The following is a 25,467-nucleotide window of genomic DNA, read 5'->3' as shown; positions in this document are numbered from 1 at the left end:
CTCAGTGACATGGTATTAGCAAAATATGAACAGGGATAAAGGAATCCACTACTAATCCAACCAAATTTGATCTTTTATTCTACATAACAAAGTTATTTGTTTCAATGTTATAATACCAAACAACTTTCTGAAATGTAGCAATGCAAAAGCAAGTATTCATACGTGTGCAGGTCAGATCACGTGATCACGGCAAAATATAAAAATTTAAAGAAAAGAAGATTATTTTTGCCTTTTCTCAGGTTAAGTTAAAAAATATTTCAAAAGTTTAGTTTAAAGGCACTGTTATCTCCTTTAACAATTAAAGATTATTCTAAAAAATAAAAGTTACCACTAATGTGTTTAATACATTTTTTTAAAAGACAGTGATAAACAGTAAGCTTTATCATAAAACTTTCTCACAGTTTGTCAATATAGTGCTTCAAAGCACATTCTGCATCTAAAAGCTGGGCCTTAGAACTATATGTATATAAAAATTCTCACATACTCTTAAAAAAAACTGTAAAATCTATTGAAAAAATGCCTTAAAATCCAGATCAGAGTTAAAAAAATAACGTAATGCTTTAGAGTAATTGTTTTCCACAATATATTTACGTGGATGTGTTTGAAAATAAGTCAGATATAGCAAGGGTAAAATCTCTAAAACCCATGTTCCTAGAAATGTTTGGCCATAAATCTATAAAGAGAGGTGCATGTGTGCCCAAAATATTTTCTGGATATGCAGCAGGGAAGTGAAACAAATGCTGTGTATATTTTCCTTATAGATGATTCAAATCTCTATGTCAGGTACATAGTCATGTCATTTCAGTTGCGTTTCTTGGACTAATGTGCTTTATGACCATTTTTTTTAAATCCACTTTCTAATGTTTTCACCTCTAAAACTCTAATGTTTCACCAAAACTTTAAAAAGCATTTATTTCAAAACTTGTCTAAATAAAAGGCCTATGTTAATTCTGACATTAAATATATAAAACTACTTACGCCCTTATTAATGATTTCGCGTATGTTTTCTACGTAAAATGATAGAACCACATAAATGTTCCGTTCTCAATGTGGAGTTTTAAAAGAGGGCTTTTGAATCCCTAAACTACTTTTCCAATGTGCAACAAGAATGCAAGAATTCTGGAACAGAACGATACAATATTCAGCATTTTAAAATATCCCAAATTTGTCTTAAGTCTTCTTCTTAATGTCCCACTGGGCCTACTAAAACAGGAATACATGTGTGCAGTTTGAAAGGATAATAGTATATGGCTTCTTCTATGAAAGTTATGTTATCACCAATCATCCAGAACGTGAAACAACAGACAGTAGGTATTTCCAGTTGCATTAATAAACTGGCATAAATTTGACCAGAAAGGTACAGAGTTTGAAACACCACCCCCACCCCCGCATTTCAAGGAAGCTCACAAGCCCATTCACTATATCTACCTTCTGCCTATAATCAACTGCAAGATTACTACCATGGTAAAGTTCCAACCTATAGTCACTTTGGATACTATAACCACAAATTCATTGATTTATGGAAGGAACAAATAAAACTTTTAAAGCTATTCAGGCTACTTCTAAGAGCTATCCATTCCTATGATTAGAGTCAGTCATTCTCCAGCAATGACTCTCTCTCTCTCTCTCTATATATATATATAAACATAAAATAATAGGAATAATGCTCTCATATAGGAGGAAATAATCTCTGGTGTGAGTCTGCCACAAAGTATTTCCAGTTCAAACGATTATCTCCTGCTAATTGAAGGTGTACAATTTAATGTCTGCAATAACCTGGATTAAAAGGGACGGAAGAAGGTACTTAATTGGAACTAAATAGAAACTATCATCCTTATGAATAATAGTCAGACTAGAAGGCATCTAAATCCCAGACAGGATTACAGAGCTATATGGAGGGGAGGGGAAGCTTTGGAGAGAACAAAAATCACATCTCAGTTCAGCTTCATGCCTTTTAATAGCGAAAATAAATATGAAAAATGCCAGCACCGGATCTGAAGCAGCAAAAGCGCAATCCTTTGCCTGAGGAGGTATAGAGGGAGGGAGAGGAGGCTGGGAAGAAAAGTTGCCCGAAGTCCTGAGCAGTTAAGTGTAGCTGGAGCAGCAGGAGCTGGAGCAGCAGCTGTGAAAGGAAGAGACCGTCCGGAATGGAGGGCAAGTCTAGGGCTGGGCGTCAGCACACAAGCTTCAACTCCAGAGATCCAGGGCAATGCAATGGAGAGGGAGGGAGTATGCAGAAGGGAAAGGCATTTGCAATAATAATGTTAAAAAATAACACAGAGGCAACTTTGCTGCCCTAAGGGCTCGAGCAACTTTGTGCAAAACACTGACTGAACTTGCAATCCAAACTTCCCCCACTCCCCAAACATCCAGGCAAATGTGACACCCGGGAAAGTGACAACGCGCGTCAAAGCAGTACATTTCCAGGGAGCAAGACAGAGCTAGACGTTCTTGACCATCAGAGGCTGCATCTACAGATCTGTGCATGGGGTGCAACGTATAGAGCTGTAGATCTCTGCACGGCTGCAGTGTACTTACAGAGATATAGATCTGTGCACGAGAGTACAATGTATGTACAGCTGTAGATCTATGCAGGAGTGCAGTGCGTGCAGCTATACGTCTCTGCATGGGTGCAATGTGTATTTTATATATGTATGGCTATAGATCAGGGCAATGTAGATAGCTGCAGATCTATGCGTAGGTGCAATATATATATATATATAGCTATAGGTCCAGGCATGGGTAATGTACAGAGAGACTCATAGGCAAACCTTAACCGCATCTACGAACCATACCCTTACAAACAAAAGTGTGGACTTTAGGGAGGGAAATCAATGCAGACCATGCAATACCTTACGTCTTAAAATAGAAAATGCAGCAGCTTTTAATGCTACATTAAAAAAAATAACCCTAAGCACATCTATGTTTTCATGCATTACTCGCATCGGAAGCACAAACAGTGAGTATTGATTGCAGATGACCAAGCATGTCATGGGCAGCAACCCTGCTAAACACGTGCAGGTCGTCCCCCCAAAAATTGCATATGAGCAGAAAACCCCCACCACCAATATTAATTAAACCATTAATAAGTAGGCGCCATTAGCCATGTGCCTACACAAATGGCCGTGCAAGAAGAGGAATGCAACCTAATGGAAACAAAGTTACTTTCTTAAAGCTGTATTTCTCCCCCCCCCCCGTATCATCCTCCCCCCAGTGCATATACACACACGCACCACCCAGCAAAACCAGCCCCAAATGCATCCAAACAGCTGCTTACCTGGGTGAGACAGAGAGGAGAATACATGACTGCTGTGGGGGTTTTTGTGGTTTGGAGGTGTGTGTGTGAGAGAGTGAGAGAGAGAGAGAGAGAGAAAGGGAGAGAGAGAGGAAAAGAGAGAGAGAGGGAGAGAGAAAGAGGGGGGGGAGAACCTAGCCTGCTTCTTGCTTTCACATTTCCAACTCTGCTAAACTGCAGCGAGCGCTGAGCAGCTCCATGAGCTGAACTTTAACCCCGCCTAGACTTTCCCTACACTACACACTATACATGTCTACTGTACCCAGGCGTTAAAGGCATAGCACACACTTCCCACCCACCCCCAGCTTCCAGCAGCGCGCCCAGGCTCCAGGCTCCCCGGGAACCTGCCCGCGCGCCTCCGGCTCCGCTCTGCACCGCACCAAGAGCAGCAGCAGCTCGCTCGCTGCCTTGCCCGGGGGAGGGAGGGGAGGGGAGAGGGGCTGCAGTGCTGTGCTCGGCCAGCCCTCCCTATCCCCGATCCCCGCTCTCAGTGCATTACTGGGTAACGCAGTCAGGAGCAGTTACAGGCAGGACTCACGGGCGGCTATAGGCTACAGGATGTGCTTCAGCAAACAAAACTACTTTTCCACAGCGCTATCCCCCCCACCCCACCCCCACCGCGTCCCTTACTCCGTGCATCGCCTAAGGAACTTCACCGATACAGGCTACCGATTGTATAGCCTCTACATTGCGTCTGTAGCTCCACAGATGTAAAAGACTGGGAACGTTTGGGGGGCAGCTGCTCGCCTTGCAGACGCTCCTCTGAAGAGTGGGATATATTTAATTACGCATTGTAAACTTTTTTTTTTGCAGGCATCGTGTTCATTAGCGGAGGTCTTGAAGATTCTTTTTTTTTACACGTGGAATTTTCACTGATTTCTTTTTTTCCTGGACTGTTGAGACTAAAGAATTATAACCCTGGCGTGGGTACAGTCCACTAGGTTTTGGGTGGTTGGGTTTTTTTTTTTTTTTAAGATCTACACACCTTAATACGGATCAGGACCATAAATATTTTACCAACTGGGATGTCTTTTAAAGTTAAGTCCCTTGTGGGGGGGGGGAAATAAATTTGTTCAAAACTTTCCAAATATCTCTAATACTTGGCATGTGATTGCCATTTAAAATAAATCACTGTATGGTAAGGGATGCTTCTTTTACTAAAAATGCACAACCTGTGCTCTGCATTTACTCTGCTCCCCCCTTCCCAAGTAAAAGTAAAGCACTTAAAATAGAACCGAGCCTCCAGCCACTTATTTAGGCTATAACGTACTGTTTTGGCACAAGGAAGGGTTTGGTTTTTTGGGTTTGGAAAGGTTCCAGTCAGCTAGCTTTTCTCTTTTATTGAGTCTTATATTTTCTCTCCGGTTTAACATCAATATATCTCCTGGATGGAGTACTCCCTTCTCCTCTTCCTCTTCCCAATGAGCTGCATGCAGCCTGCAGACACTTACATATCCACAACCATTCATAACACCACCACCACCACCCCCAAGGAAAGGAGACTCCACAAGACACATCGAATGCAGCGTGCAGAGCTTCTCATGTGCATGGGAGATGTAGATACTGTATTTCAAACTGTAAAGCCTTTTCACAACAAGTTCAGGAGTGTTAATCCCTGTGCCCATTGCTGCTCAAAGAAAAGGCTCTGTCAGAAAACCTGGTGTAAGAAAAGTAACAAAAATCCTCTCTCTCCAACTGGAGACTTTTTCATTTCTGTTCCCTCGCTAGTACGTCACTGAATTTGCTGACTGAAAAGAGATTCTTGGTATTTACCAGGGCGATGTTTGATGGAAGTTCTCTACAAGACTTTCTTTAACTGGGGATGTCCTAGACTAACTGAAAAATGAGCTGTTTTCACTCAGTGCTTTCCTTTGATAAAAAGTGGTCTGTATCTGTTAGTCAAATAATGACAAGAAACACTTTCCTCTACATATTTGCTGCTATATATCACTTCATTGCTCTTCAGGTTTCCTCGACAGAAGTTTCTGGCTGACAGCAAGACATGTACCTGAGGCACAGCGAGCAGATATTGACCAAAGCATGCCTTAAAAAGAAAAAGAAAGAAAAAACTTCTATAACTTATTACAACTTTCTTTTGTTGCTATAATGTTTACATTTGCCTCTATTTAGAACCCTGCGGCAAAAAGGAGGATACACAGTAAGATCTCTTTATATAAAAAAAATAGTTTTAAGAATAAAGTGAGTCACTGGGGGGTAGTTTCCATTCTGGGGCCCGATCCTCCATTCCCTGTCCGACCCAAATACAAGCTAACATGAAGTTCCATGAGCTCCGAGATAATGAACTCCACAGGCATCCTAGGTGCGCGAGGAATGCGGGATCGGGCCCCTAGCAGTCCTTTCGGTGCAGCAGGCAGCCCTGCTCCACGATTTCCAGCTTTTTGTGGTTAGCAATATTATCTTAAGTAACTTTTGGCGCCCTTCGTAAGACTTTTGGACGTGGGACGATTGTTTGCGCCCTCTAGGCAGAGGCTGCATCCAAGTTCAGCACCAAACCCCTTCACATCCGCTTTCTCGAATCCAGCACACATTGTGCACGCTTAAACTCTAGGATCATGAGCCTACAGAAAAAGGTAGGAGAGAGGGGAGCTTTGCACAGCGCTGGTCCCAACTGGCCCAGAACCTCCTTTCGCCCAGTGAAAGTTCCAAGAGGAACGTTCAAACAAAGCAACTGGGGGAGGTGGGGGTTTCCGAGAGAAATCACCGTCGGATGGCATATAAAGCTATTAAAAGGCACGCAGAAGTGGGGGCGGGGAAGCATAGTTAAAGCAAATTCCTTAATCATCACCAAATAAGCGAGGCACTAAAGCAAACCCGGAGATCAGCCGCTAGGAAGGAGACATTGGAAATGGGGACTTCAGTCATTTATTTTGAAAGTGCTATAGGCTGCCTTGCGGTGGGATGTCTGCTTAAAGAGAGAGAGAGAGACTTCTACCATGATCCCTGCTATCCATATTCTTTCTGGCACTTTGCCCGGCATTGCATTTACAATGTTTTATTTGCAGAAACTTTACCTTGCCAGCGTTAGTGAAATCCTCTTAGATATATAAATTACGTCAATGAGTGTTCACTTATACGTACATCTGAACTCTCTTCTATTTCGGAGGTACTTAATAGTGAGGCCGTATTAGTATGATTTAGACTTGGGCGCTCAATGCGCACTGAAGTCAGACCTCGGCTGAGCATCCACACTCGTCCCCTTCCCCCTCCTTTATACACTTTCTGTACTTGTTAAAGCAACAATTTCTTTGCCAGTTACCTCGAAGGGGAGGTGGGTTTTTTTTTCTTTCTTTCTTTTTCTTTCTTTCTTTCCAGCTTTGTTGCACTTTGGTTACTATGAGCCGCTTTCTGGGAATAAAACACTTGCTAGTAACTCACGATCACGGACCCTTGAAAGACAGTCTGTACACAACTAAGTGCAATGTGTGAATTTTGTGACTCCAAAATCTGCCTTAAGTAGCACACGGGAAGACGTAGGGGTCAACTCCTGGGGAGCTATTTCCAAAGAGCTAAAAGAACCCATCCTATTTCTAGTTAACTTTCAAAGTACCTACATCGCTCAAGGGAAAGAGGAGTCGGATATTTTAAGTCATCGCCTGCCAGCTACAGTCTCCAAGACAAGCTGTTGGAATAGATTTCCACTGGACTTGTGTCAGGGACTTATATCCAGGGGACTACAGGCCCGACTCCAAGTTAGTGTGTTACTGATCTCCTACACTCGCACCTTCTGCACAGGGAAGACTAGTAACAGGAAGAAACGTACAGATTCATCAGTCCCGGGTTACTTACATTCCTGATGGTAGCTTTAACTCCGTCTCCCCCCACTCCACACCCACCCAGCCATCCACGCGCGCGAACACACCCCAACTTTCTAAAACATCTGCCAGTCGCCTGTGAACAAATCCAACACAGACCTCCTGCACCTCAGTACATACTATTCACCATTCAGTAACTAATGGGTTAAGAAAACCATAAACAACCATACAAAGGATTAACACGCGAGGGGAAGGCGCACGGCAAGTCTTCCAAAGCACTTTCTAAATCTTCCTAAATTTTGGCCCCGTTTAACAGTTAATGTGCAAAGACATCTGCAGTCAGCTAAACATTCTAGTGCAATCACCTAATATCCATTGTACACACATATAGAGTGACAAAAGTAACACACAACGCATCTGAGGGGGGCCTTTCTCGACTTCCCATGAGAAATACTGGCAGCTTTTTCTTTCACAAAAATGCCAACGGGAAGGGGGAGGGGTGGTCTAATCACCCTGGCATTCCTTTAATCTATTTTAAAGTGCAAAAGGCAAAGCAAAGCACATACAATTTGTTTTAAAATTACCCTAACTCAGCATTTTGCTAAACTAGCAGAAACACTTGTGTGTGTATGTGTGCGCTTTGCTAAATCCGGAAGTTTGCAGCAGGTTTGACAGCTTGAAACTACATTGGCCCCTGCTGAGCTCAAAGAACTTTGAGGGGGGAGAAGGCCAACCCACTCTCAGCTTCCCTCCCATTTGGGATATTCGAACGTTGCAACAGCCAAGCTGCTCTCTCATTGGACAGCCCTCTAGTCCATCATGGAGCTTTGCAACATTGATTAGAGAAGGCGTGTGTCAATTACACGCAAAGTCTAGACACTTCCTTTTGTGCTGGGTTGGCTGCCAATGCCAGACGTCTTTTTACAGACCCGAGCACGTACATTTTTTTTTCTTTTTGGAACCAAGCAAGCGCTAGGAGAGGGAAAAAATCTGTCAAGCTCAGCGGTTTTCTGAAATCCCTGGGAAAAAAAAAGAAGGAAACTCTAGTGCATATATATACACACACAAAACAAAACCCAACCACACAGCTGCTATCTCCTGCACACATAACACAGAAATACATTCAGCTACACATTATTTTTTGTAGCAAATCACTGACAATGAATGTATCGGCAATAGAATAGCTATTAAGTATCACGTTACATACAGTATCTTTGTTTATAAAAACATGGAAATAGAAAGTTTAAGATGCACCACGTACCATTGCAATGTATAAAGAGTACGTGAGAAACTTTACAAGGCTGAGACGATTGGCTTCATAGGTTGACACTTTTTTCAATGTTTTTTTTTAATATCTAAAATAAACTTGGAACCGTTGAAAACCCGGAAGAGAATAAAAGCTGTAGCCAATTGCAGGCTGCTGGTTAGGTTTCTTTCTTTAAAAAAAAACTTTACTCCCAAATCAGAAGGATTTGCAATGCAATCTGTCTCTCTCTCACTCTCTCTCCTCTTTTTTGAAAGCCATCCAAGCCGGGCTGGCTGGGTTCTCAGAGTCTCTCTCCCTGGCTTTGCCTTGTGTGGTTTGGATTGTGTTAGACTTTGCAGAAGTTGCGATCGATTCGGCAGTCTCTCTCTCCCCCTCCCCCCACCCCTCCCCGTGTTTATTTCCGCATTCGCTGCAATTTGCATAGGAACCACGGACGCACAAGGAGGAGGCTGATGCACGCACGGGGCCCACCCTTGGCCAATGGCAGCTCCTGGATCTCCCATCAACGCGAGCTCCAGGATTCAGCTCGAGCTGCGGCCGGGGCCGGGACAGAGGTCCACCTACAGTAGGCCCCAGCCATGCAGCAGCAGGCGGGAGGAAGAGGAGTAGGGTGTATCTGTACGCAATGCAAGTCTTTTCTGCAAGCGGACATTGGGATGGGGTCTAAGGAGATGGTTTGCTGCATGCTGTCGTGCGGCTGTGTTGCAACTGAGCCTCTCCTTTTAAAAGCAAACAAACCCTTACTCGGCTAGCTTGATTATCACTTCAAAAGTTTTTTTTCTCTTAATTAATTGGCCTCTCAGAGGTGGTAAGACAACTCCCACCTGTTAATGCTCTCTGTATGTGTGTATATATATCTCCTCAATATATGTTCCATTCTATATGCATCCGAAGAAGTGGGCTGTAGTCCACGAAAGCTTATGCTCTAATAAATTTGTTAGTCTCTAAGGTGCCACAAGTCCTCCTGTTCTTGAATTAGTTCAAGAAGACTGGCCGGGAGGCCGGCAGAGCCATTTGCACTGGGTGGGGGAAAGTTCCTCTCTGAAATGTATTAAATCTGCTGAGTTCTGAAATCAAATGCAACAAAACATGATTCTAATTCGAACTGTGCCTGCCCTCCGAACTATTGGAAAATCTGAAGGTGGGGGTGGATGATCATTACAGCCATCGAATTCCTGGCTACAACATCTTCAACTTCTGCAGCGCTCCAAAAATAGTCCTGGTGTCATCCTTGCAAGACGTTGTGTCTGTTAACTAGCTTTGGACATTTTTGCAGGATAACCCTGATATCGACAACTCCTAAAATACAATCTGCTAAATTTAATTTAAAAAAAATCTCCGAAGAGGGCGTGAGAAATAGAAAGCCACCAGTCAATTGTGTGTAGCTCTGAATCATAGAACCACAGGGTTAGAAGGGACCACAAAGATCATCTAGCCTAACCCCCAACTACCCTTGATGATGGAGGCTTGTGTAATTAACAGCAGACAGCAAAAGCATTGCATCATGTATTGGAAGCTTGAGAGCTCTTGATATTGCAACATCAAAAAAAAAAGCAGTTGATAATTTCTGGAACTTTATAATTATTTTAATAGTACAATGTGGCCCTTTAGCTGAGTAAGGACTGCTGGGGTATCATGATTACCCCCAAATATTTAATACTATTAAGTGGACGAGATTAGAACTTGAAAGATCTACCAGACTATAGTGTTAACTAAAATTGGTGAATAAAGATGGTAGCTACTGGTTAGCATAAACTTCTGTTATTTAGTGAGGGGCTTTTTTTAGATGGTTCCTATTAGCAAATCATCAAATGATGAAATATTGTCTGCAGATTAAATTAAACCATCTATGTTTTATCCTTGTCCGCTTGAGAGTGTTGATAAAAGAAACATGGCAAAGGATTGTCTGCTATGTTATCAAGAGTTATCTAAGAATACTCGCAATGCATTTCAAGTGGCTAAAGAAGGGTGCAGTGCCACTCAGGTTTGGCCTGTCTGCCCCAAAGGAGATGGAGGAAGCATGGGCCAAACCCTTGCTATGACTCCATGCACCAGGCTGCAACTTGCTTTGTGGCCTTTTGAAACTGGGGGTAGGGGGCACACTGCTGCCTCCCTAGTGGCCCTGAATGTTAGAAATGTTCTGCTTCAGCTGGGATGGGGGCAAAGCGAGACTATCCCCCCCGAAACTGGGACTGTTGGAACATCTGCAGATGGGCAGGTGTGCAATAATGATATTGGAAGTAGAACATGTTGGGTTTTTGGAAAAGAGGTGGGTCACATAAGGGGGAATTTAGAAAACAATTAGGTTTTTATACAGCATGGCAATATTAACATAAAACTGTGATCATTAGAGGCCTGATCCTCCAAAGTGCTGACTACCTTTTTCAAGGTTCTGAGCATGCTCAACTGCCATGGACCCCAACCTTCCTAGGTGCTGACCACCATCTGAGAAGCCCTGGACACTATTGACTCCAACTCACACCAAAGTCAATGGGAACTGAGGGCGATCAGCTCCTCTGAGAGTCAGGACTTCAGGACCCGTTTGCAAGCCCACTGAAGTGAATAGAAAGCCTCCAATTGGCTTAAAATCAGTTCCGAGACTTACCATGCACTATATAGAGCTAAATCCTCAGCACTTACTCTACAGCCCATCATTTGATGTGTACCATAAGACATTTCTTATTCCAATAAAAAGATTGTGTGTGGTGGGGGGAAGCTGTTAGATATTGACTGGGTTGGCATTACCCCTTCCCCCAGTTCTATCATTTATTGCGCAAAAGATACTTCAAAAAAGGCTGACAATACACATTTACTATGATACTTTCTTGGTGTGTTCATTTCTATTCTTTTAGAAGAAGCTGAAAATAAGATTACAGTCTGTGAGCTCATTAGGGCACCGTAGACCCTGATCCCCAATCTGGGGATCTAGACACTGCTATAATATAAATTATAAAAAAAAATAATGAAAGTGGTATATAACCCTTCAACAGTAAAATAAGCCTGCAGAGACAGTAAACTGACAGGCTCAACTGTTTTAGATTAAATGTACACACACATAGGTTTGATGGAAATCTGATTCCAAAATACTAATTTAAAATTACTTAATTCCTGTGAATAATAAATTTTCATATATGCAGCTTTCTATCTGTCTTGGATACTTACATAGCACCATCAGCCTAGTACTGCATAATCTTTAATGTATTCATCCTCACCACAACCCTGGAAGGTGAGGAAGTGCTATTATCTCAATTTTATAGATGGGGAACGAAAACTAAGATCCTCAAAGGTATTTTAGGCTCCTACAGCCCCCTGAAGTCAAGTGACTTGTCCAAAGTCAGAGAGAAGTCTGTGGTAGAGCAGGGAATTGAACACAGGTCTCAGAAGGCCTAAGCTGGTGTTCTAACCATTGGTCCCTTCTGCCATGCTAAAGCTTTCCATTTTACATTTTCACTAATCCAATCTTTGTTCTTCAACATATTGGGGGGAAAGTCCATTTTGCTCCTGGTTCTAGCTGATCACTGAAAAATTCTGCAGAATTTTCCAAATGAGTGTATACTTTAATGTATTGCAAGTTATATGGAAATAGCAACTTACAAACAGATGGGTTCAAACTAATGACAGGAATAAAACAGAAATCAGAGACAGAGATCCAGAATAATCATTATTTTCTTTCCTCATTTGATTGTAGTTTTTACAATTTAATAAATAGATTTTCAGTTTAAATAGTACTTTGAAAACAGGATTCATTTTGAAAACTACAACCTACAGAGTTCATAGTGAAAATAGTTTTGATTTAATAAGTTAAAGATGCATTATTGACAGAAAATTATTATTATTATTTTATTTGTATTGCAGTAGCACCTAGTCAGAGCTCAGTACCACGAGTTAGGCACTGTACAAATGCGTACTAAAAAGACAGACCCTTCCCCGTTTGGTGCAAACCATCATCATGCTTGTTAAACTACTAGGCCACAAACATGGAAGAACATACGTGTAAAGTAATATACAGAAACTTTTTTTATACAGTCACATTGTGTTATTCAACTCTCTCTTCTTTATCTAAAACCGACAGACACCTTTCTCAAGGGCAATAAATGACTCTGCAGTGGTACTGAGTGATTACAGTCTCCAGTACTGATGCAGCTTTCTTTCCAAATCACAGTTCAGCATAAATAATGTGTCACATAATTTTGGACCTAATCCTGAACTCTTTGGTAGTCATTTTGCTTGAGTAAGGAGTGTAGGATCAGTCAAATTTTGAAAATTCTGTTATAATATGAGATACCTACTATATATTTTTATACATGCACATTTTTGTGTTTATGACAATATACTCCCCAAACTTAGTCAGTTTGTTTACTTTTGGTACTATTTTGCTACCACATGAAAACAGCCCATTGAGTACAGTGATTTGTCTTGTGTTCACGTACTACATACTGAATCTGAAATTTAATAGTTGAGGTGAAAATATGGCTTGGAAGATGTTAATTGAATTTAATAGAATAAGATTAACACTCAGCAACTGCAGTATACTTTATAGAAAAGTTATGACTCAGAGAAAATGGGGGAGTATAATGAAAGACTACTCACGACTTTTATTTATACCACACTTGGAATTCTTTCCTCTATTGTTCTATGTTGAACTTTTTTTCTCTGTGACCAATAAAGTTTAAAATTAAGACGAGACATAATATTTCTCAAACTGCAATAATTAGTGATCTGTTTAAGTACTATGTTTGTTCCTTGCATTTTTCTTTATTAGAAATAAGTCTGTAAAATACGAGCATCCTACTTTTCAGGCAAAATCTCTCCTAACTTTGTGCATGGGGACGGTGATTGGGCATGAAGAATCTCAGCATGCTAATACCTGACCTTTCAGTATTATTGCTTCTGGTACTGTGTATGTTGAATGATGTCTGTCTGCAAATCACTCCAAGAACTAGAGAATGTATGAGGCCTTTATTTCTCAAAATAGTGTAATCCATCATATGAGGTAGGTGTCCAAATAAGGGGTAAGAATGTGTGCCAGTGGAACGCTGATCACTTTCCTAAGATGTAAAGAGAACTTAAAAATATAAGAGAACAAAAGTTTTGCCAATATTTATCTGTTTTTTCTATGTTATCAAAATACTCCTACAAGCCCAAATTAAATCTCCTCTAAATGTGAAAATATTATACGCAAGTTGTAGAATTCACTCTAGGGAAGACAGAAACGTTTCTATGTATTGAGTTTTACAAAATCCACTTTTTATTTTTAAACATTTTCGCCAAGGAAGCACTAGTGATTAAAATGTTAATACTAATCTTCAGGTTTGATTATTAAATTCCAATGTTTACTTGTTGCTTTTTGTGTGCATAGTGCTTCTGTCAGCATGTGCTCCAGTCGAAGCATTTTCTAGGTTTTCTAAACAAGTAAATTATATGATCAAGTGTAACTAATTTTTTTTTGCCTCCTGCTCCGCTGTTCAGAAAGTCTAAAGGTTTTGTATAACATCTAATAAATTCATTAGCTTCAGCATCAGAACATTTTTCAAGTCTTCATTACTGTAATTCTGAGACCTGCTGCATTATAAGTATTGGCAATCTAGATCCCTAGTTATTGGCAACATGGGGTCAGGCAGGATCTTTCTGCACAGGTTGCTTTATTTGGCAGAATATAATATTTCTTCTGAAAAAAGTAAGTTTGTGGTTGTAGAGCTGTTGTAATCAATGACCTACTTACCTTCTGGAAACAGACTAAAATAGCACTAGAAAAGGAGAGAATTTCTTCTATTCATCTTAAAGGGGTGTTAATTTCCATATCAAGTTGGGACAATTGCAGTGCTAACACTATTAGCAACTAGACACAATACAAACACACGGAAATGTGATTATAAAGGGACTAATGAATCCTGGTTTTGTTCATTTGGTTTTTGTTCTGTTTTTACTCCTGTATACACTCACACATCACAACAGGGGACTCAGTTATGCTGTGTAAATGCAGTGAACTCATATTTTTTTTAAATGTAGCTTTTTCTAAAGTTCTGTTCTCATTTTATGAAACAGGTGTGTTGTTACAATTGCAGTTTAGCATAAATCAAATATAATCGAATTTTCCATTTGGAACATGGAAAAGCTCTGCCTGCAGATTTTTTCCCCTTGGCAGGAAATAAGCATTTCCCTACAGATGTATTTTTTTAATCCTCTTCAGATTTGGATTGTCCCTAACTGTAGAACTAGTAGCCACACACAGTATGTATAGAAACAGAGCTGCTCATTTTCAATTTAAACTCTCTTAATGCCACAAATAAACTTTGGGAAAGTTATATCACAGTAAACAGTGAGGTGTGGTTTAAAATGATATGTGCTACTGTATTATTAGGTCTCACCGACATTGCAATTATCATTTGAAGCTGGCAATACCATATTAGCTATTTAGTCAGATACAGAAATAAAGGCATGTATAAACATTCTGACATTTTTATGAATGGAAAATATTTTTCGAGATTCCCCCCCCCACTTTCTTGTTTCTCCTGTTTACACCAGACCTGTCTTCCAGAATCCTTGTATATGTCACTTTAATATTTAGACACAATCAATAACATAACAACGGAACATGATTCATTGTTACCCCGTTTCACCGCCCCAGACAAATCATATACTTCTTTTATGAGCTAGTCAATCCTCAATCTTAAAAATCCAGAACCATTTGCTTTTATTTGCACATACAGAAGGTAAACTCTAGGACTGCAGTATCCGCTCTAACATCCGCATCGCTGGAAGTAACATCAACGTAAAACTGACATTGACCCTGGTACTAGAGACTGTACAAATCACAATTTTTATTCGACAATTGATTTCGCAGCAGGGATGGTTTTAACTCCTCCGAGTAAAGGCACAAAGCCAGAATAAAAATGATCACTACCAAAAAAAAAAAAAGTTGTATATTCCCCCCCTCCTCGTTCTCCCCGCCCCCCCTTGTACACTCATGAATCGGTGGAGAAGGAGGGGAAAAAATACAAGGTGTTTAAAAAAAAAAGCATCGTCTCATAAGCTGCCAAGTCTGCCTTCCCAATTATTCATGAAGTCAATGGTAGCCATTTTCATTTAAGGTACAGAAAAAGGAAGAGGGGGGAAAAAAGGTCACGAGAAAACCCCCAAAACACAAAATGAGCCGTAGGTAGAGAACCGAATCCACATTCATCCAGTGGTTATTCTACAGTCAATTCATTTCGAATGGCTGCGCTGGACTGAGCTTGGGGGGGGAGTGGGGGGGGATAATCAATCCGTGCTGTGCCCGGTCCTCCACCAGCCGCTGCTGCTGTTGATGCAGAGGTTAGCAGCTGCATCGCGGTGGTGTTGTGATGATTTTTTTTTTTTTTGCCGCAGTCTACGTCCATCGTATAAACCAACACGCATTGAGATGAATAATGGAAGTACAGTACTGAAGACAGCCAAGCTGATTTATCACAGCGAATCATTCACTGCTCCAGCCCCAGCTCTCAATTATGCCACTTTAAATCACGCGCACACACACAGAAAGAGAGAGAGAGAGAGATAAGCTATTTGTGGCCAGATCTGAGCCAAACACAGTGAAAGAGAAAGAAAAAAAAATCCGGATTGTTGAACAGAGGGAGGTGGGAAATAAAAGACAAAAAAGGATCTTCCCCCCCCAGCGTGGACAAGCGCTCTGTAATGCAGCTTGGAAGAAAATAAAGTCTGAACAAAACTAGACGGTGAGACAAGCACGTAGGAGAGGGTGAAACTGACGTTAACGCAGACTCTATGGGAATCTGGTCACTGGGAAGCAAAACCCTCTCTCCTTTGCTCGCTCTCACACAATTTTTAAAAGAAACGCACTAGAACTGAGTTGCGACGAAACTTGGCTTTAAAGGTATTCACACGCTGGACACGCTTCAGTAGAGGTTTCTTTGGAGAACGTATGGTGGGGAAGAGAGACCAGGGAGGCATCTGCACGTAAGAGAGGCGAAAGGCAGCCTTGCTTTATAATCTCTTATGCCAACAATTAATTGCTAAACTTTCTTTAAAGGGTCTTGGGTTGTGGTCAAAATGCACCAGAAGGCTCCCGAAAGACCTATATGTATATCTATAGTATCTTTCAGGGGGGACACACACTCACCCTCTCTCTCTATTTATATATGTATTATGGCTCCCAATGAATTCTACAGTAGAGACGGATACTTGTCAAATGTATATATTTTAGTCGGCATTCATAGATGCATTTAAAATAGAGCGAGGTGCCTCTATTAAGAGCTGTTGAGTCATTCTGCAAATCCTGCCAGCACGGGTTTGCACAACATTTATATTATGTCTGTTACTATTCTTGTTTTATTAACTGGCTGTAAATCCCTGCAATTAACACAAAGCCCTTCAGGTAACGTCCAGACGGTGAATGGAAATCGATAAAAGCAAGGACATTCGTAATCAGCACTTCCGTCTTGTCACCTGCCCTCTGGTGACGAGGTATTACAGTGATCGGAGTCGGTGTGAAACGGAACACAGCACAGGTGCTACACTCCTATCAACGTACGGCTGGTGAGTTACCTAAGGACTGAGTGGAAGCCTGAACACAGAATGTTTTCACATGTTCAAGTTAGGCATTTAGCACAACTAATGCAGTTTGGCATGTGCATTCTAGATGCATTTTTTAATGGTAGCGAAAGACAATCTGAAAAGTGTTTGTAGCATTGCTATAATCCGTATTGACAATAAATCGTAACATTTCCTTCCAAGGTCTACTAGGTCCATTCTTACTATTGTGACCCATGTCGGTGGATTATTGATGTGAACAGAGTGCCATTTTGTTCTCTTATGTCAATCGAAGTTAGAAATATATACACACGCATTATGGGTGGGAGTTTCAAAAGTGGCTTTAGAGCCACAGGTTTAATTGAAAGTCAATTATACTTGTTTTCCTAAGTCACCGAGACACTTTTGAAACTCCCTGCATGATAAGATAACCACACACACACACATTATACTTTATAATGTCTACAAACAACTGATACGTATAACATACCTGTGTTAAAATGGGGATTTATATATAAACACCCAAAGGGACTAGCACACTAGTGGGATGCAAACATTTTCTCTAACTCAAAGCTTGTTAGTGAGAGAGAAGAGGGAACAAGTGCCCCATCACAAATCAAATCTTCAGATTTATTTTTCACTCCTTACAATTTTTAAAAAAATAATATAGATTTAAACCTAATTTGGCATTTTAAAAACTTATTACTAGGCTCCAAACTTTGTACACTAAGAGAATTTTGGCATTGTGTTCTAACATACCGTGACTCTAAAGATTACAGACATATCGTCGCTGTAACATTAAACCTCGATGTAAACTGTTACCTCTGGCCTTCAGTTGGGAAAATGGTACAACTTCATAGAGGAAAATGTAGAGTTAAAAAAATTAAGTAAGAAGGTAAAAGAAAGCTACATTACTAGTCCAGTATTTAGAACAGTGTATGTAATAAAGTTTTGGTTTTTTTTTTCTTTGTAGAAATACCCTCTCTCCAAGATTTAAGCATTTCACACTACAGTTGCAAAGGCCGGTGCTGAAGTCCCTCAGGTTCATGAGCCTCAGTTAGTACCCTTCATCCACCTGATAATATAATATTATAAATATAAAGCTGAAGGTGAAGATAAAGTTTACAATCATGCCAAAAAAAAAAATTCCCACCAACTCTGTAGGAAATTTTCAACTGCTGCAAGCACTATTGAAATTAAACCACATCACAGCATCAGTGTAATTAGCACAAATCAAAGCGGAGACTGTTTATTTAGAGGATGTGAGGCTGCAAGTCATGTAAGTCTGTTAGAAAAGAGATGAGAGAATATATATCAATACTACCGAGAACAAAATCATGTATGCTCCCCCCTTACATGAGAGGGCGAGAAAGATTAACAGGAGTCGGGGTTGACGCCAAATCAGCACAAAACTCAGAGTGGGGGGAGCATCCATTGACTAGACAGATCATAAAAGAAACCTCTGCCCACAGCCCAACCCACGGAGAAGAGACAGTTTCGCCATTTGGCTTTTGAATTTGGTTGAAGGGTGAGTGTTATGAGGCCTAGAGCTAGAACTTCTGTTCTCTCCACTGACTTACCTGGCTCAAGGCACAAGGCACCTCGGAGAACTTAAAATAATAAGATCAACACAGTAAGGCAAACTTGCCAGGGGGCTTAGGCGAGCTTGTCCCTCCACAGAAGCGGTTAGGTGCCCAGGGTAGGTTGAGGGGGGTCCAGAGTGATTTTGCTGTCCCCCAGGAGCGCAGACAAGCAACAGTGACACAGAGGAGGCCTGCCCATTGCCTGACTCCTGATCGTGGTGCTCTTTTGGGAGACAAAGCTGACACTTCCCCTAAGAATAATTTCTCCTAGGACGTCCTATATCCAGCCTAGCCCCTTACAAGAACCCAGGGACCATTTCCAATCCCCACTAGAAACCAGTTCAGCTCCTGCTGCCTGGAAAACCCAGGTTAGCTGAGCAGCCAGAGTTGGAGGGCAAAGCCCTTTGCCGCATACTCATGGCCATACCCAGCGTCCAGGAGATTTCCAATGTATCCTGTAAACCCTTCAGGAGTCAAATCCCCCCCCGACTGCGGGCCCTTTTAGACAGCTCCCTCTAGCCCAGGGCGCTTCTCCCCCAGCTGGGAGGCTGCACCCAGCACTCCTTGCGCGCCCTAGAGTGAGATCTGCCCTGACGCCAACAGGCGTCTATAGCCCCGGCAGGGCCCGATCCCGCCGCCATTAAAGCCTTCGGGGAGAGCAGGATGGGGCCCGGGAGGAATCCTCCCTGGAAACAGGAGGGAGGGGGCGCGGCAGGGGGAGGACGGAAGATTTCGATCCGTTTTCACGTCCAGCAAAGACGGCAAGTTACGGGCCCCCGCTGCATGGGGCCGGCCGGCCAAGCCGAGCAGCAAGGGACGAGTCAGTTTCCAGCTGTGCCAGAGGAGAGCGCTGATGACAATGGCTGTGGGCAGTTGGGGTGTTGCAAGGCACACACGAGACACGGCCCAGAAGCACCCTGGATCCTACAGGGCGCCACGCTCCCGAGCAAGGGCAGCAGAAGCTGCCTCCCTCCCCCAATCCTGGGTGTGCTTCAGTGGGGGGGGGGGGGGGGGCGGGGGGGCGGAGGGAGAGCCACCAAGAGACTCCGGTTCACCCTGGCTATCTGACTTGAGGCTGGACAGATGTGCATGACACACACACACACGTTTCAAGTCAACAATTTAAGCATAAAAAACCCCCCAAACCATTTATTTGGAGTCGTACAACAGCGCTGAAGTCACTTGTACCCTTGGGCCAAAGGAGCAATTTATGAGCAATTATCATTTCACTGCCTGGGGCTCCGATTAGTAACTTTATGGCGTCTGTTATCTTTATGGCCGGGTTGGAACTTCAGCCTATAAACAGAGCCGCGGCGATCAGCACATCCAGGGTATTCACCCCCTTCCCTTCCGCCCAGCCCCCTCTCCAGCCTGGCACGTGTCAGACACACCTCCGGGGTGCCCAGCACTGGCTGCATCTATCCTGGTCATGGCTTTGCCTTACGGGTCATTACAAAAAAGTCGAGCAGATTTAATCATATAAAGTTATTCAATCTACGCAGCTCGGAGGCGTGCTCCTAAAACGCCCCTTGACTTCATTCAAGGCAGGATCGGGCCTCGTTGCCTTTGCAGAGATTAGAGATCTCCTCCATAAACTTCCTTTGGCTGGCATGAGTCTAGGATTGGGCCTAACTGCCTGTGTCGCTGGTGATACCGAATCGATCCTAGTTCATCCCTATCTGCATGTTACCACATGTGACAAATTGGTCTCTGAAAAGCCACAACCAATCATTTAATTTTAGATTATTTTATTCAAAGGTCCTTTTTTTTTTTACAGTCGTCTGTTAGTTCTTGGTCACTAATCCTTTCTAGGAAATATTGAGACACGCTTTGATTTCATTGCTAGGCCACAGAGTTGCTAGATAGTTTTACTTTCCCCTGTTATGAAATGTGCGTGTTCATGGATCATTAGTTCCATGCCAGAGTGACTTGCAACTACACCCGCTTTGTGAATGTTAGAAGTTCACCTTCTGTATTTTGGCACAAAATACTCACAATATCCGACAGAAGGTCTATTATGAGAGAGTCACTCCCTGTCTTTTGGCTGGTGAAATTAAAGTAACCTAGTTTTTTTTTTTTTTTTAAGTGCAAACTACTACCCCGCAGCACTCCGGAGGGACTGGAAAAGTGCTGCATACTGACTCCTTATCACAATGCACAGGGCCTGATCCTGAAGCCAAATTTCAGAGAAGTCAAAGGGAGTTTTACCGAAGTAGACAGCAAGATGAGGTCTGTAATTTGCATGTAATGACTAAAATGATACAGGAGGACTTACTTCAAATTAAATACATGTTTTTTTAATCAATTACTGTCTAATTCGATTTAAACAGTGGGATCATAGGAAAGAACTAAGGTTCAGCCCCTTAGCCCCCAAACTCCCATTAGGCCGCAGAACAAAACAAAGTTGAACTGCAGTGCGACTGGTTTTCTTTAAAAAGTTAACAGTGAATTAAAAGACAGCTGGTGTTCACTGTTCCAGTATTTGTAACGTGCTCTTACGAGGTTTGGCAGAGTTTAGTCCAGTACTTTTAATAACGTTGCCTTTAATTGTTTAAATACCACGTGTAAAATATATTCAACCGACATCATGTAATTAAAACCATAAAATAATAATACACATTGCAGGCTGTGCTCTATTGGGGAGATTGAAAGATAAATAGCTTTTGATGATAAGGATATTTTGCTAATATAACGTAACAACGTTATGTGATTAATGTTTTAAGCAGTGTAACCAAATACATTTTTTTTCATTTGTTGGTCTCCACACCTAATCACTACTCAATTACGTATTGCCATTTCACGTTATCTCCTAGCAAAACAAACCAACCAACAAACCCTATTCTACTATTTTTAAATCAAGGAGGATTGACGCACTGCCTAACACCATGTACTCATAATGTGGCAATAATTTAGGCAACAGATTAAGGAAGATATACAAACAAACTAGTAATATATTAGCTAGAGAAAATAGAAAAATGCTATGTCTAAAAGTGTAAAACGTGGTGCAATCATGCATAGATCCAATTTAATATAGATTTTACCTGGTTTTCGTTATATATATATAATTTCTGGAGCCTAGCCCCTGTCTACTTTCATAGGAGATTTGTCTTTATGCAGACCAAACTGCCACCTGAACTTTCACTGACTTCACTGGGAGCAGTCCCTCTCATTCAGTCATCGTAGCAAAGAACAGAAGTAAAAGGCCCGCTCGAGCTCCCATTTAAGCTAATGGCCACAATCCCCGTTGCTTTCAATCGACCGCTATTCGGTAGGCACGTCAGTGGAGCTCCATGTGAACGGGGTTGTATCGTTGCTAGACTCTTTTCCCAAAGACAATCGGGGGACAGAGACTTCAGCAGTAGCGCACACGGCTCTGGGCTGCGTAAAGAACCGAAAAACCAAAGTAAAGGCAGGCAGGAAAACCACCTCTGCGGTTCCCCAGCGCTGGTGGCGAATGGTCTTTGCGCCGAGCCTGGCAGTTCCCCACGGCTCGACTGATCTGCAAAGGGGTCCCTGACCACCTGCTTGCCTTAGCAAGAGGCACCGCTGCTAACAAATTGTCTTATGAAACATATTGAGAACAGCTTCATTCTGAGCTGGAAGGCGCGATCCGTAGAGCGACTTGGTAAAACTCCCGCTGGCCGCAGACTTTCAAAGGGAGCGAGCCAGCGGAGAACAGTTTGGACGCTCCAGATTTCTTTTTGGTACTGGGGAGATGCACGGGGGTTGGAACCGACTCATGCTGTAACAGGTGCCATGGGAGACGCAGACATCCCACACTGTCCATTCATCTACCCCATTCCCCCTCCCCCTACAAGTGGAGCTGATTCCCCCTCTCCCTTGTCGTATATCTTGGTGCCCGCTACCCTCATTCCCAAAAAGAAAAGTTGTAAACGTTATATCCAGGCCCCGTCCACTGTTCACTTCATCTGGGCAATATCACATGCCCCTCACCCCAGCTCCACACAGGAAATCTGGCTGGGGGAATGAGCTTGCAGGCTAATGTGTCTTTAGCAAGGAGGGGGTGACTTCAGTTAATATGGCTTGAAGTTAAAACTTTCTTCCTTAGTACACCCCCCCCCCCAGCCTTAGACCCTAAAGGCTGGGATTTTTCTATTTCCCAAAATCAAGAGTGGTAACTAAAGTATTTCTGTATTATTCGGAGTAGTTGGCTTGTGTGCAAGGCATTTGAATGTGCTCCCCTGAGTCATCCCTTGACACGGAGTGAGACGGTCAGCGCGCCACCTAGAGGCAATCCCGGGGTATCACTTTTCGTAAGGCCTATGCCTCAACAAATGGGACGTGCTATAGCGTGTTTCCTCACAACGTGTTTCCAGGGAACACCTCCTCCCCCACCCCAGCAACTCCACTGCAGCATAATCTTAAAGATTTTCACCTTCATATACAAACACCAAGTGGAAAAATATGTTTGGATCCCAAGGAGCCGAGCTTATCAGGCTTCTGTTTCATTCACATAAACATTGCACAGGGGAAGGGCCAGGTCCAAGAGGCCATGTAACACTACCTGGTACTTTGCGGAATGATGAATGTGTATTTTGGCTCCAGTAAGTAGGCAAGACCCTCTTTGCACAGTCACACGGAAACGGCCCAACAGAATGAAGTGGTTGAAAGAGAGGATCCAGAAGAAAAATTACCACAAACTTGCAGCTGAAACCAGACAACATCCCTGCCCCAAAGCCACTGTTCCTAAAGTCCCAGTTTCATCACCCCCTAGTGGTGGATTTAGGAACAGCATCCTCACAGCCTCAGGGGAGCTTGCGGTCTGAGCGCGTTGTGACTGCAGTTGTTGCTAGGCTCAACAATGAAGGGTTTGATCGAATTATAACCGAAGCACTGATTCTAGGTCAGGTATCTTTATTCAAGTGATTCTTTATGATCTTCAAACCCAGGTGACAAAAAAATACACCTATTACATCTCCTCTGCTTTAAGGAAACCACACAACCTGAACTTTTATGTATGGAATATATATGGAGTGAAAATAAAATTATACAATGCTCCAGTCCTTCAAAGTATTACCATTTTTTTCAGCATTCAGACAACCACACCAATATGCATTATTATGTATTTGTACCTGCATATATTCCCTTTGCGTTGTTGTAATCTTACAGAAGTGCAACTTAACAACAAATGCTTCAAATTGTCTAAACAAGACCTCTTATTTTGTGTACAGTTCTGAGCTTACTTTGTGCACATAGGTCTGTGTGCACTATCAGTGACCCATGCAAATGAGAAATTTACACATGCGACTACGCATACAGATAACAATGCCCATTTATCAATTAATGATCTCGTCATTATTTGTATTACTGTAGCACTAGGCACCCTAATCATGGACCAAGGCCCCATTGTGCTAGACAGTTTACAAACACAAAGAGATGGTCTCTGCCCCAAAGAGCTTGCAACCTAAGTATGCATTTAGAGGGACTGTCAGTCAAAATTAAAGACAGGCTTGAGACGCTTTTGAAAATGTAGCCCTTACATTGGAGTAGATCTGACTAATCTGTACAGTGGTGGCCAGTATTTGGTGTACAAAACACTCCTTGCTGATTCCTAAAATTTTTAGTCACCTGTACCAGTTTACCAGACGAAGACTCCTGGCTGTTCCAGCAACTTTCTTGCCCTCTCTTTTGCTGCAGCAGGAAATCTCCCACCTCTATGACCCTCTAAAGGCCCAGTCCTGAAAACTTTACTCATACGAATCCACCCTCATACAAATAATCCCACTGTCTTCAATGGGATTATCTGAATCAGAAAGACCTGCAGTCTCAGGCCCTTCAATGGAGCTAATCTAACCCACCATGGAGCCTGGGTTTCTCCAACAGGTATTCTGCTGCTCAGGGCTGGCACTAAGCCAAATGGCACCGCAGGCAAGGAGCATCTTCAGTGCTCACCTCCATTTGTTAAACTTTTGAATACTTTACAGCACCCCAAGGCTGGCACCCCAGGTAGTCGCCTGCCCCTAAATCCGGTCCTGCTGCTGCTCCAAAGCACCAGGCTGGGATGCAGAGTAGCCTAAAATCTGCTGTAGATTAGAGCATGCAAAGGTAATTGACAGGCAGGCAGCAGGGGATCAGCCCAAAGTGTGGGCCCAGAATTTATCATTAAAGTAGAGAGGAGATTGCAATGGGGAATGCTTAACCAGAATCAATGGCAAAAGCCCGAGGTAACTGTATTGATATATGCACCAGCCCTTGAGAATAAGTATTCTAGGATGTCTGGCAAGACACAGTAATTTTGCCCCGTAGTCACAGTTTTAGACAGCTCCTCTGCAAATATAAACCCCTTATGAGAACATAACAGTATTCTACAGTAATGGCTTTAAACATTACAGTTCACAATAGTGCTAAGGCAGTTTTTTTGACTGTTGTCTTACAATCTTAGAGTACTGGGGTATATGAGTATGGATTTATATAAAATAAGGGAAGGTCATTGCATGGGTTTATGAAATGCATGTAAGGAAAGGAGACGACTCTCCACTCTCAGACATAAAAGGACAACTATAAGCCAAAAGAATACAACCAAGATGAAGTTCTCTAGTCCAAAATGTAGATGCAGCATCTTTTCCACTTATTTACCATTGCGTTGTTAAGCTTTGGTGTGTTGATAATATGTTACTAGAACCCAATTTTAATTATTCTAATTACTTGCTTGTTGGAAAGGGGAATGATCCTGGTGGAATTACATCCTGCTCTGTCGTCTTCATCTTAACTTTTGCAAACATGGATATTTACACAATTCAAAAGGATTTGGAGAGGAGGGGGAGGGAGAGAAAAAAAGTAACATTCTCCTGGGAAAATAAATGACACATTTCTCACTACTAGCAACCCAACTTTTCCAAGGAAACCAGCAGCCCTCCTCATTCATCAGTGTCACTTTTCAATGGCTGCTCTGTTCGCAATGGATTTGTAATGATCAGAAAAATTCCAGTGACCTTCAATTAATGCTTCAGTCCTTCCCAAGACTGGTTTATGTTTATTTAAAGGAAGAGATGCTTTTTC

At 42.3% G+C, this 25,467-nt stretch overlaps 1 protein-coding gene and 1 long non-coding RNA gene across 28 annotated transcripts in view; one reads left to right on the top strand and one right to left on the bottom strand.

Annotated features, from left to right (window-relative positions):
* The window catches only part of NFIA (nuclear factor I A), a 445,816-nt gene that overhangs the window by 299,815 nt on the left and 120,534 nt on the right, over window positions 1-25,467 (bottom strand). For 8 of the 23 annotated variants that reach the window (XM_065555379.1, XM_065555381.1, XM_024104856.3 and 5 more), the window contains exon 1: window positions 3,278-4,914. The exons of 7 other annotated variants lie outside the window; for them this stretch is intronic. In XM_065555379.1, coding sequence (XP_065411451.1) covers window positions 3,278-3,304 — 27 coding nt within the window. In that variant the 5' untranslated portion in view covers window positions 3,305-4,914. Of the gene's footprint in view, window positions 1-1,989; window positions 2,197-3,277; window positions 4,915-8,329; window positions 8,739-25,467 lie in introns of those variants that run through there. 8 more of the 23 variants (XM_065555382.1, XM_065555399.1, XM_065555389.1 and 5 more) reach the window with 7 other exon arrangements.
* Window positions 5,577-25,467, top strand: part of LOC101941624 (uncharacterized) — a 115,906-nt gene continuing 96,015 nt past the window's right edge. For 4 of the 5 annotated variants that reach the window (XR_006174725.2, XR_006174724.2, XR_010589990.1 and 1 more), the window contains exons 1-4: window positions 5,577-5,886; window positions 8,760-16,208; window positions 16,702-16,870; window positions 20,534-20,676. This is a non-coding gene — a long non-coding RNA (uncharacterized LOC101941624). Of the gene's footprint in view, window positions 5,887-8,759; window positions 16,209-16,701; window positions 16,871-20,533; window positions 20,677-21,564; window positions 24,480-25,467 lie in introns of those variants that run through there. The other variant, XR_006174723.2, reaches the window with a different exon arrangement.

This window comes from Chrysemys picta, chromosome 8 (assembly GCF_011386835.1).
Source record: "Chrysemys picta bellii isolate R12L10 chromosome 8, ASM1138683v2, whole genome shotgun sequence".
NCBI lineage: Eukaryota > Metazoa > Chordata > Testudines > Emydidae > Chrysemys > Chrysemys picta.
This window is presented reverse-complemented; position numbering and strand designations above follow the sequence as displayed.